The sequence below is a fragment of the Nothoprocta perdicaria genome, unplaced genomic scaffold (genome assembly GCF_003342845.1).
Source record: "Nothoprocta perdicaria isolate Ctin4 unplaced genomic scaffold, notPer1 scaffold_186, whole genome shotgun sequence".
Lineage (NCBI taxonomy): Eukaryota > Metazoa > Chordata > Aves > Tinamiformes > Tinamidae > Nothoprocta > Nothoprocta perdicaria.
Window position 1 is genome coordinate 1,556,609 of NW_020455049.1, and position 13,399 is coordinate 1,570,007.

The 13,399-nt window shown below is 41.6% G+C and overlaps 1 protein-coding gene across 1 annotated transcript; it reads right to left on the reverse strand.

The window, feature by feature from the left end:
• Nucleotides 1-298: 298 nt before the first annotated feature.
• LOC112945251 (receptor-type tyrosine-protein phosphatase eta-like) lies at nt 299-13,394 on the reverse strand (the record flags this gene model as incomplete). The annotated part of the gene is made up of 16 exons (XM_026036812.1): nt 299-1,740; nt 2,337-2,472; nt 2,949-3,109; nt 3,878-3,997; nt 4,798-4,932; nt 5,077-5,150; nt 6,125-6,215; nt 6,672-6,759; nt 6,849-6,857; nt 7,445-7,486; nt 8,188-8,275; nt 9,378-9,496; nt 9,629-9,842; nt 11,660-11,794; nt 12,056-12,340; nt 13,322-13,394. Coding segments are annotated over 16 exons (1,929 nt in total), but the record flags the coding sequence as incomplete, so codon positions are not given.
• Nucleotides 13,395-13,399: the final 5 nt, after the last annotated feature.

The following is a 13,399-nucleotide window of genomic DNA, read 5'->3' on the forward strand; positions in this document are numbered from 1 at the left end:
GCTATTTCCAAATCAAAAGGGAAAAAATAAAAAAAGCAGCAGAATTCCAGGGACTCTGGTTATTAAACCTTCATAAGATTTTCACCGTTTTATAGCTATTCTATAGCATTATTCCTAAGCTTCATATTCTTCTACAATGCAACCAGTGCAAGAGTCCAAAGACCAAAAAAAAAAACCAACTGCCCTTCTATCCCCCCCCCCAAGCTACTTCATAAGTCCTTCATTGGTAATGCCTTCATGAACCTAGCAGTTATGTACCAGCCAAACAAATCCCAATTCATCCTCGGCTTGTAACATCAGCATCGAGGGTTTTGCTCRTTTGTTCCGTTGGAAAAAGGACCAGTTCACACAGCAGCAGCAGTACATTGCAAATAGTTACAGAACAAATACATGAGATCAATGAGATGCAGTCAGGTAAGATGTGTCTCAGCTTCAAATGGCCAAAACCACCAAGAAATTGGTATTTACAGCAGAAGTTTGTGCAATTTGTTTTGGTAGAAAGAGTAAAGCCAGTCGATCGGTTTGGGAGTGCTTGGACACTTGGAATCTCAGTTCAACATTTTCACAGATTTACACATCTGACGAACAACAACAATAATGATAAAAAGACACCAACCTGAGTAAAACTCTATCAGAATAGAGTAATCATTATTCAGTAAATCATATATTGCACCTTTAAATAATTATAAACTGTGTAAAAACAGGAGTCTCAGCCAGGAACAGGGAGGAGCTATTCCGTCCTTCCTACACACACACCCCTGCACACGCACACAGACTCACTTGCTCGTGGTTTTCCTAGGATTAAAGCTCGGAGTGATGCCCCACACTCCCTTTCCTCTCTCAGAGGCACCAAGACATTAAGGCAGGGGATATTTGTGGTGAAAAGCAAAAAACCAAAGCTCACCTCCAAACTTCTGGACAGTCCTGCCAACAGTGCAACTACAGTTATAAGTTTGACATAAGCCTTATTTAAAAATCTGCGTTCTCAGTAAGAGTTTCAGTACAAAAATAGAATCTCTGCTGTTTTTTTTCTAGAGTAGCAACTAGAAAAGGCACAATTTCCAAGTATAAATGTCCATTTGGAGGTGGTGTTTGTACTCCTTTTCTCAAATAAAAAGGAACACTCAGAAAAAAAAACAGAGGCACATATCTATTAGCTAAATAACCAGATACAGTAGATAAAATAGGTTCCTGAAACTTATAATTAAATATATTAAAACAGCCCACAAGCTTGGTGCCTGTAAAGGATATCATATAAAATTGTAATAAAAAGCTTGTGTTATTATTTTAATATTTAACTTCTAGTTCACCATCCGTACTGCAAATGCTATTCCACCTTTCAGTACTGGTTAAATTCCCAAGAAAAGCAGAATTCCTCTGTTAACTTTAAATAGCTTCTTTTTGTATCGACCTGGGGCTCCTGCCAGCACTGGCTTTTGCCTCCTGTAGACCACGTCTTCAAATCAGTTGCACAGAACTGGAAGAAACCAGACACGAGACAATCCTGGAAAACAAGAGGGGAACAGTTCCCTTTCCTATGTGCAGACAACTCCTCCTGGACACAGCGGAGTCCTTCCCATTTTACACGTGGTAGCCATTGGCCTTCCCAAAACCTGGCCCGGGAGTGAAATTTTCATAGATTGCCATTGCAGTCATGTTTTGGTAAATAAGATCTGCTTTTTTGTCTTTCTGGGATCTAATTATATCCATAACGCACTGGTTTAGGAAGACATACTGGTCCTGAGGGGAGAAAGAGAAAAAAGAAGGTGAAACAAGTTTTAGATAGCACTGGATTTTGACAGCAATTCTGCTCTTTAATATAGGCTCTGGATTTGGGATGTACTGCACTGCATGTTAGCTGAGAGCATTTTTAGCAGCTGTCTTTTCTACAGAAAACTGGGCTCATGATGTCACCTGATCAACACCCACTCAAAAACTGAGACCAAATTTACTGTCAGGCCTAACATTCCCTTAGGACTTTCATGATGAAGATTCTACTGCCTTCCCAGCTCAGCCTGACCTTATCCATGCACCTTTTTGGGCTGAAGTGGTAATTTCTGCAGAAATGTGAGGGCTCCCTGCAGAATGCACAAGAGAAGATGCACACAGAAACTCAAGACATTTAGAGCTCCGAGTGATAAAGTAGTAAATTACTCTGCTCTGGCTGCAACCACTTTTGTGGGAAGAAAGAAGGTGGGAAGGAGTAAAATTTAAGTAGAAGGTGGTTTCTCTACTCCATAAGTTTCCCGTAACTCTGAGCTGCACCTTTATTGCACCTGCCCTGGGTTATTCTGACTTCTGCAGATGACCCTGCTGGGTGAAAGTCGCTCSCCTACCTCGGTTTGCACCATGAGAGGCCGGTGCATGCGGAGGTCRTACACGACGCCGTACACGTCCACCGTGTTCTCCATTTCCATCTGCTGGATCAGGCGGTCGATGGCAATGAAAGTGCCCGTCCTTCCCACACCAGCACTGCAACAACACGGGAGCAGCCATGAACRGCTTCCTTCGGGCACAGGCTCCTCTCCAGCCCAAGGAAAAGCCAGCGGGGCTGGGAGGGTTATTGCTGCTTCAGTGGGATAGGGATGAAAGGCCCAGCAGCCCCAAGGAGGCAGCACCTCCAGACGCTCCAGCCTCGCAGCTTCAGAAGACTACGTGGGAAAGCACTAGACAAGGCAACTTTTTAGGCCAAGTTTTGTAGCCTAGGATAGATCGTTCACCCTAATGAGCTTCCTATCAGGAACTTTGCTGTCTGCRTAGTGTTGCCGTGCTTCGGAGGCACAGGCAAAGGTCTTAATTTGGCAGGGTGAACAGCCACAACCTTGAAYAGCAAAGAGACTCCATGGTCTTTCACATATATAGACATGGACATACACTTTTTAATCATAATGAAAAATATAATTGTTCTTAAAAGAGCAGCAGCTAAAGGCAAAAAACGGTTCTTGTACCTGCAGTGCACCAGCACAGGAGAGTCTATAGGATTTTGGCTGTTGTATTCCTGAACGAGGTGCCTGAAGTTGATGAGCAGGTCTGTTGTCTCTGGCACTCCGTGATCCGGCCACGAGGTGAAGTGGAACTGCCGCACCGTGTGAATCTCCGACACGTTAGCCTAGGGAAACGCACATGGAGAAAGGAAAACAATCGGGCTTGGGAAGAAATATAGTTTCTATTTAAGATTTCCATTAGGGAATATGGTTTGCTACCACATGGATCAGTCAAAGCTTAGCTTCTTTAAAGCTGGTTGTTACAAACACTGTGTACTTGGATAAATACTAATCCAATTAATCTTTTAAATAAAGAACGCTTTGAAATAATTTCCTTTCACATGACACTCGACTCCAACACCTCCTGGGCAGCGTTATGTTAGCTGGCAGAGATGTGGCCAATTGTTAGCTCTAGCTGCTGTGTTCCAAGGACCTGCATTTCTTGCTGGGTGTAAGTCCGAGGTGAACATGGGTGGCAGGATTGCTGCTGGCGCAGCCAGGATGCCCCATGCGTGGGCATGATCTGCCTGGCAGGTCCCTTTCTCCCACAGAAAGCACCTTTCTGGCAGCTCATTCCCACACCTAGCACTAAAACAGTGTTCTGGGTGGATGGGCAGGTGAGCAAATGCACACACATGAGTATCCCAGAAATCTCACTGTCAGTAAAGCTCCAAAAAGCTTAAAAATCAGGTTTTGGGCAGAAAGGAGACCAAYACATACAAGGCCCTAAATTTAAACACTCTTATTCCTTCCACTTTGAATTTGATTGTAAACTTTAGTGAAATTATTTTATTTTCCTACTCTAAATGTGTTTGGCATGTGCAATCACAGTGATAGGATAAATCCACCTCTAAAGATACTTGCACACAACTAAGGKTTGAGGAACTACTCACATTTTCTACAGTGAAGTCCCGTATTGTCCATTCCGGAAGGACAATCTCCGAGACCATCGTCACAATAATGTCACCGTAASTCATGGATTGCTTGTCTGGCCAATACTGCTCACATTTTGTCTAAAAAACAAGAATTAAAAAATTAGATGCATTACACTGAGCAATGAAACATGCCGGGAGAGTTTTCTATGAGTCCATCTTGATGTTGAAGTCACTGAGTGCTAGTTTTAATTAATAAATTTTAAAACTAAATTAGTTTTAATCGGCCACATGAAGTAGAGCTGGGAAGCACTTCACCCTTCCCAGGGCTCTAAGTATTTCCTGACTTCCAGACTAGCCGAAATAACCCAGATATGACGACCCAGATATGCTTCAAAAGACCATCTGCCTAAAACGGCTAAAAGTCAGCTTTYCAGTTGAGATGCATTAAACTGAAACAGGGTTTATAATAAATGTACATACACAGACACGTAAGCATGCCTAGAAATGTAAGATTAAATCAATTTTAGCAAAGGCAGAAACGCTCAGTTAAAGCCACACGAGCACCGTTCAGTCAAGCTGCATATGCACTACCGGGACACAAGGAATCTTCCCACCTAAGGTAAGGGAACCCCCCATTTTGATGCAGTCTCTAGCATTGCTGATGTTCTGCATTTCCTTGGATATGATAAAAAAACAAAAATGAAGTTGTTGGTTCATCCAAGCAAATACAGCACCCCCTGAAATGCAATTTCTAGATGCTTTTGAGGAATGTAATAATAATAATAATAATAATAATAATAATAAATTAATAAATAAAGCTCACAAGGTACTTAAAGCCAACAATGCAACACTGAGCCCAGAGAAAAATCCTTCTCTGTCAGGTAAAACCAGCAAACAAACGATAATCACCAACAACCAGCCAAACCAGCAGGCCATACCCGGGCTTGCTCGACGCATTTTGTCAACATGACAATAGAGTAGACATTCTTTTCCCAAATCATACGCCAGAAGTCATCTATAGTATTGGGTAAAGGACCCTGTGCTGCAATAAATGCCTTCTTTGAAGTATAACCCTAAGGAGATAAAAATACATACATACACATTAGCATTAATGATGAGGCATAAACCTGGTATTATATAATCATGTGATTTTTTTAAGAGCTATTGCATCATAAAAATACACCTTATTTTTCATTTCAGGTAATTGAGTCACTTACAGGCATATAGTTTGCATTAATGTAATCATCAGCTGCTTGGCTTTGGGCTGACAGTTTAACACGAGAAATATCATCTGCAGAAAGGAAAAAGGAAAACAAAATGCTCAGTTTTAGAGCAGAACTTTTTAGGAAAATATATGTCTAAGGTATGGTTTCCAAATACTTGTTTTCAAAAAAATGATTCTTTTAAAAATCCATGTTAAAAATAAGAATATATAGGTCTCAGCTTAGGAGGCCTGCAGAAAAAATAAGCAGCAAATAAAAAACAAGACAAAACAAATTTTTACAATACTGAACATACCAATTAATAAAAAGAGTTGGTCTTGTACATGAAATTAGCTTCYGTTGTATGGAATTTTAGTGATGTTTAGGTGACAGCTTAAGATAAGGCTTTGTCAGCAAAAGACAATATTATGCATTTATTTGGAAGGAAATATTATGATAGTGTTTTGTCATTAAATAGAATTACAATTTTAGCAAGTAAAATCTTGACTCAGCAGTTCTAGATTTACTAGATTTGCTAACCAACATTAAGCCTACTATAATTGCAATTATGGGAGAAAAATCAGGCAATTTCTCTCCTGCTGCCCTTGCAGCTTGGAGGGCTTTTCCTCCAAAACGTGCACAAGGAAACCTCACTGTTCACTTGCCAATTCCTCCTCGAGCTGCTTCCCGGGATGTCTAGACAGCTTGAGGGTGGTTCAGCTCCTAACACATCTGCAAAGTGGCACCATCGYGACACTTCTCATAGCTCCCCACATCTGTGGTCAGCTATTGCCTCTTGTCTTTCAATCTTCACTTTATGTTTCTCAYAAATGACAATTAAAAATGATTTAATTAAGGGGTGCTGAGGAAAATTCTTYAGGTTTGTTAATACAGTGATTTCCAGGAAACAGCATCCCAAATTCTTACACTTGTATTTGACAATGTTAATCCCTCAGTACTCAGTAATCCTTTTCAGTACTGTTAAAAGCAAATCAACTAAACGCAAGAGTTTTCACTTAAAACCTCATCAGTACAAGATGCTAAACCTAGGAGTGTAACTTACATGGCAAGACATTGTTGTATCTATTTTTCCCCCTGTTTTCAGCAAGTTCAGCAGCAAATTTCGGCTGATGAACTCCAGCAGGCCTGAGTTCCTGCAGTAAAAAATAGATTAATGAGAATCTAGTCTAAGAAGAGTACAGAAACATTTGACTGAAGCAAACTGACACCCCAAACCCTCTTGGCCTTTGCTGTAAGCGCAGGCATGTTCAACTGGAAAAATTATGATAGAAATCAGCTTTTCTCCAACAGTGTGGGAAGGTGACAGCAGCTAACTTGACAGAGAAAGGATTAATAGTGTGTTTAAAGCCCAGAAATGGTCTTGAAATGGGCTTTAGGCAATGGTTTAACATGCAAGACATTTTGGGTGGACTTCAACTAAATCAGGAGCTGAATGAGGGAAGCAAATTCAGGACGTGCACATCAGCCATCTCCAATAAAGGTCCCTTCTTCTCTGCTCCTTCAGGAAACCTTTATGCACACTCCCAAGAAAAGCCAGTTTGCTTTTCAGAACTATGCGTCATGAACCTCTCGCAGCTGACAGCACCTACCTCATACTCCTCAGCAAAGCCACAGTTGGAGTCAGCCTGCTGCTTCTTGAAGTAAGACTCAAAGTTTTCCACTTTAATCAACTTGGATCTAGAACAAGGAAAGCCATGAATTAGCATTGGTATCAGGTAAACAAATGATGAATTTAGTTAACGTGTAACAAAATGTGCGTCACTTACTTCTTGACTCTTCAGGAAGGGGAAAAAAGAAAAAAAAAGGTTGATTAGACACATATGGTTATATTTTTACTGTGTGAAACTAATGAGGAAAGGACAACACTGATAGTGGCACCCACAAAACTGTATTTCCAGGGGAGGGATATCAAGGCACAGCCTTTAACTGATCTGGCCAAGGAGAACAGCACCTCCTTCAGAAGGATATTAAAGGTGGTGTTGGACAGCTGCTCCTGGACTTCTGTTGGCATTGGCCCTCCAAAAAGTAGCCATAAAACCAAGAAAAATCTGGACCAAAGTACAGCATTTTGCTTAAGTGTTTCTTTTTTTTTTTTTTTTTTGAAAACTGCATGAGGTATTTTTATATCTAACAGCAATCCATCACAGTGGGAAGTGAGTACCAAATCCCTGTGGCAGCAGCAGAAGTCTCAGTTGATATGATTATTTTTAGACTGCAGGCTGAAGCCTTTAAATTCCACAAGGAATCAGTACTGCAAAATTCTATATGAACCATACAGAAAACAAGTACTGGGTTCAAAGCAGGTTTTACAAATCTCTCTTAAAATGCTCAGAAAACATTGCGTGAAAGGATATTGACTTACTTAATTGGAGAAAAGGACATTTCAGTATTTCTTCTATCTTTCCTGCAAGGAGAAAGAAAACAACACAAGAGGCTGACAGTGGATTTATGGAACTCATAGGAGATTCCTGGCAAGAGCTATTTCCTGGGCCTGTTCAGAACCATTTCTGCTGCAGCATCTCACCTTGTGCCAAAACCCTCGAGGCAAACCTCACTGCTGCAGTAGGACTGAAACACTTTGCTGCTCATTTAATGATGATTTTTTTTTTTAAATCAGCTTTTTCTATGGGAGCCAAAGCAAAACGCCTGAACACAATGGRCACAGGTTCAGTGCAGGTGGTCCCCTTGAAGGAAGCTAGGAAAAAAAAGCAGCTGAAGGAGAACCACTCATGGATGTTTTCAGAYAAAACCCTCTGAGATGCAGTTATGTGTTCTTTAGCCCTTTTATATCACTATAATCAGTGATGCTGGCTCGCTTGTGACTGAATTACTTTAGGAGCATGCATAAATTCACGAGAGCTRAATGAGGAAGATCTTGACCCACTAGTATAATATGGGGTTGAACATTTTATCAGCAAAACCATTTCAATAGTCAGATGTAAAACTCTGATCCAGAACATAGAAAAAGATTCTGAATATACTGTACTTTCAAGTGTTATACGGAAGACATGTAACATGGGAATAGAGGCCTCCTTGGCAGAAAGCTATGGACATGAAATTCTGCTGTTCTACAGCCSCACAGATGGAAATAAGAAGATGCATTACCTTCTCCTTTTCCAGAAGATGTAACCTCCTACAGCAACTACAGCCAGGATAGCTAAAAGGCATCCGATAACAGCTCCAGCAATGACACCTTATGAAAAGAACAGGTAGTTCTCGTTATTGATCTRCCTCTTCGGTAGAGATCCAATCAATCAACATGCTACAAGGGGACCTCACAAGGGCCACAGCTAACACACAGACACACATCATCACCACCAAAACAAAAAGAGTGATTGTAAATAAGTCAAGGTCTCGCACACGTGGCTGATTTTCACATTCCACTCTAGTGGTGAAAAAAATCATTAATTAGCTATGAGGAAGACACTCCATTTTGAACATTTTGATAGTACAACATTGGCAGCAAGGTMTTTTTGTTTGTTTTTAAATAACCACTTCAGACTTATTTACATGGCAAGTGCAAACTAAGGTGCAAGGTAGATGCACCTTAGTTTTGGGCACACAAATAGTTTTGAGTGTATCCAATTTAACTAAAACTTGCAGTTTTTTTACACAGAGTGCACCCGGGGGACTCCCCTCAGTGGAGRACATCCCAGGACTAGGCAGCATATAAGAAGGCAATAACTAATTGTTAACAACTGCAGCAGATATCCCATTACCTCTACTTTACAGAGGGAAAAATCCAGCTTGAGAGGGCCATGTTTGCGGAGCTGCTCATGTGCCCTAAGCTCACAGGAGTCCTGTAGCTCACTAAAGCTCTTTGGCAAATCCCCCCAGATATCTGCACATGGATTCTGAAATAACTATTAGGGGYTCAATAAGCTGGAAGTTGACAGGGAATTGAACTGTGTAAGCAATGTGACAGGGAGCCCTACTAACCATCTTCTCTTCACTACGTCCTTCAGGAATACCRTTATTGAAAGCTCCTACAGAACAGCCACTTTCTACTTATTTCTGTAGTGGCCTTAGTGTGCCACCCAACTGCTTTTAGCATGACATAAGAAGCTGAGGAGTTGGTTACTTTTGTTATGGGAATTACAGATGGCAAAAAAAGTTCTGCTATGTGCAGAACTAGCAAGGTAAAGGCTTAGAGCAGAGACAAAGCTTAAGAGAGGTCCATCACAGTGAGACCAACAGGTGTTGTASCAATAATTACATCATTTGCCATAACTATGGAATTGCCACAAATAGTGCGTGTGTAAAGCCTGGAGCCCTGAGGTTTTCCTTAGGCATACCTGGGTCCTGAGGTAACAAAACCTGCTCAGAACAGGGTGAAAACGATGCATAACTACATTCTCCCGCAATCCCACCATTCGCAGTAAAGTTTATGCTAGTAAAACCTGCCACACGTGCCCTGTTGACAAAGAAAGGGAAGAAAAAAAAAAAAAAACAAGTATGAGAGATTGTTTATCAGCCCTCTTCATGACACGAAACTTGAAATTTCAACAGTTGCAAAAACAGCCAGGCAGTGGCTTCAGCTCAGTACCTGTATGAATGAAGTGGACTCAGAGGGCCGTTTTCATAGGCATGCACCTTGTTTCCAGTGCCTACATTAACTGTGAATGTCCTAATTTCAGAAGGCAAAGAGGACTGATTTGCCTGTCCTACATCTACGATATATGTTACATAGGTGGTAGTCTTCTTTTGCTTGAAATCCCCGTATGTGCTGTTCAATTCAGGCTTTGAAGACCCACAACCTTCTGGAAAGACAAAGAAAGGGGTACACATCACCCACTGCTTTTGCATGCACTAGCAGAGCTGCTCAGGGTTAAGAGCAGGTCATGTAACTCCAGCTGTGACTGTCCCACAGCTATTCCCTGAAAATAAAGGCTAAGTGCAACAGACACAACCTCGGGACCTCTCTCCACAGCAGTTGAATTTACCGAGCTACTCCCCTCCTCTCCCTTGCTGCTACTTTTCCTCTGGGTTTCATGTCTACCATGTATGGCGGAAGGTCTCTGTAAAGGTTAGAGTTGCTATAAGGAATCCAGTGTCCTGTGGCAACTCTCACTAGACAAGCAAGTCAAATCCAAATCCTTTCTAGCTACTATTGAAGGTAAAAAATACTATGCAATCAGCACAGAAAAGGCCAATTTGTGTCTGATAACATCAGGCCACCCAAGAGAGACAAGCTTCACTCAGGATCTTGTTAAACTTGGCTTGGTCTACGCTGTCTGTGGGCCTACCCTGGACTCCAACGTAACCACACAGAGGTAAGTTCACACATTGGATTTGTATCTCTAAACAGGGCAAGCAGTAACAAGGAGAGCCACCCTGCCTAACTGGAGCCAGCTGAGGGTAGTCCAGGCTCTCTACCTTCAACGCAGAGTGACAGAGACAAGCAAGGCACCTCCACAAGTCAATCTGTCTTATCCCCAAAGACAAGGAATGTGTCCTCCTCTAAAATTGTTGCATGTCTTTCATATCTAAACCCTAGGGGACAACCCCCTGAAAGGCTCTAGAGTCGTAGAAAAGCTCTAGCAACGTTGCTGTGTCTAGACAAGGTTTGATCTGGTATTCACTGCAGTCAAGAGCAAAGTTCTCATCTACTGCATCTGTGCAGGCGTGGCGCACAAGGTGGCTCTCCTGAAGAGAGGTATCCAGTTCCATTCCAAAATAACATACAGTATTCCAAAATGTCCGCAGCCTCACAGGGATGTCTTGGATACTGCCCTTGGGAATCCCTAACAGCTTTAGGCACTATTGCTTAAGCAACTGAAGAAAGCTCCCTYTCTCTATCCCAAAGGTAATGATGCTCCAAATGGGGAAATTATTTTTAGCAGCTGCTCAATTCCTGCCGCGCAGTGGCAGAAATAAAAATGAGTTCAACCAAAAACCTACACTGCTAAAGCTCCTTCATTTGGCAATTTATCACTAGCTATCTAGCAAATAATCGGGTTTTAAAGAGGTGAGTTGTATAAACCAAGCTCTAGTTTTCCTATAGCATTCAATTTCCCATGGCACACAGCGTGGACAGTGCTATCCAGGCCTTTCATCTGCACCCCATCTCCCTCAGTAAGGCACTTTAAGTAACATTAGAAGGAAAGCTGCCATCTCTCTGGACGTTTTTAAGCACCTCACTGCAAAAACCTTCCAGCTGAAGGAAGAAGGGAAGTAGGAAGGAAGACATTCCAAACTCCAAAACAGTTTAATGGTTCTGAGATTCAGTGGAAAAAAAGACTACACAATCTCATGCCAAGAATCACCGGCAAATCGAGACGGTAGCAGAACAGGGGCAACACTGCCACGCAAGACTTGTATACCAGGATAACCCAGGTTGGTCAAGAGTCCAAGTGCAGCAGTGGCTTTYTGAAAACAAGGAGCAATTCAGCTTCAGTCAAGTAAAGTATTTGCACCACAAGTTTTGAAATGCAACTGAAAATACTGATTCAGCTTTTCCTCTCTTCATTAACATCTATTTAGAGCTTAAAGCTATAGGGTGTTTTTTTTTGTCCCGACATAATATTCTCTGATAAATTGTTTCACACAGTTAAAATAACATCTCACAACACCGTACCTGATGCCTCCGTTACGATGATTACTGCGTAGGCTATTAATGGTCCGTTTACAGAGGCAAAATCTGAGAATTTAACAGACAAGGAGGTGTGACTGATGGCCTCAACTAAAGGACCATAAGGAGGAGCAGGTGGGTCTATAAACAGAAAAATATTTGTTAATACCTTATGCTAACAAGAAAAAAGCAGTTTTCCAAACAAGAAAATACTGTAATAACAACTGTTCAGATAATGGATGTGYATTTGTGCATTGTATGACAGTTTCTATGAATCTACTGTTTTATTCACAACCGGTAAACWGATAATGCCCTATAAATCAAATCTGGTGTTCTGCAATGCCGAGGTTGATTTTTTTCAATCCTATATGTATCTTTCCATCCTTGGACCTTACTACTTACCAGTAATACTAGTCTTGCATATGATGTGCACCGCGGCGCTCTCCTTTGAATTTGAAAGGGTTGTAATGTTTACATTGTAGGTGGTGAAATAATTGAAAGGTCCTATTTTGAAGGTTTCTTCCTGGTATTCTGTACATCGTGGAATCTCTTGGGTTGTTTCCCATGTATCATTAAATACTTTTACACTGAAGCCAGAATTGTTACCAATAGGACATATCCATTTGAGTGTTAGGTTAGACTCCTTGTCCACTGGATCACACTGAAATGAAGTTACTGAGGCAGGAACTGCAAAAATAAACAAGAGGAGCATAAAAATGAAGGATGCAGTTTCATACAGGAAAGAGATTAGAAACAGCCCCAGAGAGTAACTAAAGTTACTGGGCACCCTTAATGTCATTTTGTGTGGGTGACCTACAGGACATAAATGAAGAATTGAGACCTTGCAACAGATTAAAAAAGATAATCAAAAAAGCTAAGGTAGCATTGATACCAAGAAGAAAGGTYGCTCTCAAGTAAATGGTGGCTTTTAAGATCGAAATTGTTACAACTTCAGCAGCTCTAACACCTGCCACCATAGCAGGTGTATTGCCTCTCCTGATTCAGGAGGATTTGAGACCTTCAGATAGGGAGAGAAATACACCTGGACTAAATCATTGYTATAGAAAAGGTATTATTTTAAGAAACTAATAGGAGGCAGTAGAACTGTATGATGGAAGAAACAGACATAGCTGAAGGACAGATAGGAGTGACTGCAACTTGTATGAAGGTTTACACATACTCCATCTCTTTCAGATAAACTGGCGGCTGCTGCTGCAAATGCTGACAAGTGATACCAGGTTATAGGGCTCAAATGTGTATCAATAGCTCTGGTGACAACAGCCATCTAGCTTCCAGAGGAAACATAGGTTAGTTACATAACTACATAGTTAACATAACTACAGGGGACCGTTCATTTTGAGGCACCTCAGAAAAGCTCAGAGGACCTTTAGGAAAAGATTCACTTCATCTACGCTAAAAAGAGAAAAAGAAAGGGAAAGCACAAAACACCCCAAGTTCACAGTGAAAGGAGGAAAGCCACAAGAGGTAGAAAAACAGGCACTGCCCGGAGCACCTCAACATCTTCCTCCCTGCTCATGAGTCAAAAGGGAAAGGGGCTACAACTGCCCAGCTCAKCATTGCCCAAAGGCAGCTCTTCTCTTGCACCCTGAAGGGGCCTTGCAGGGCATGAGGACCACCACAAACAAGGGCATGAGAGCTTCTACTCACCAGTAGATTCTTTTATGGAGACCCCCTCTCCTTTGGTTTGACCATCAGCTGCCACTGCAAACACTGCGAAGCTGTACA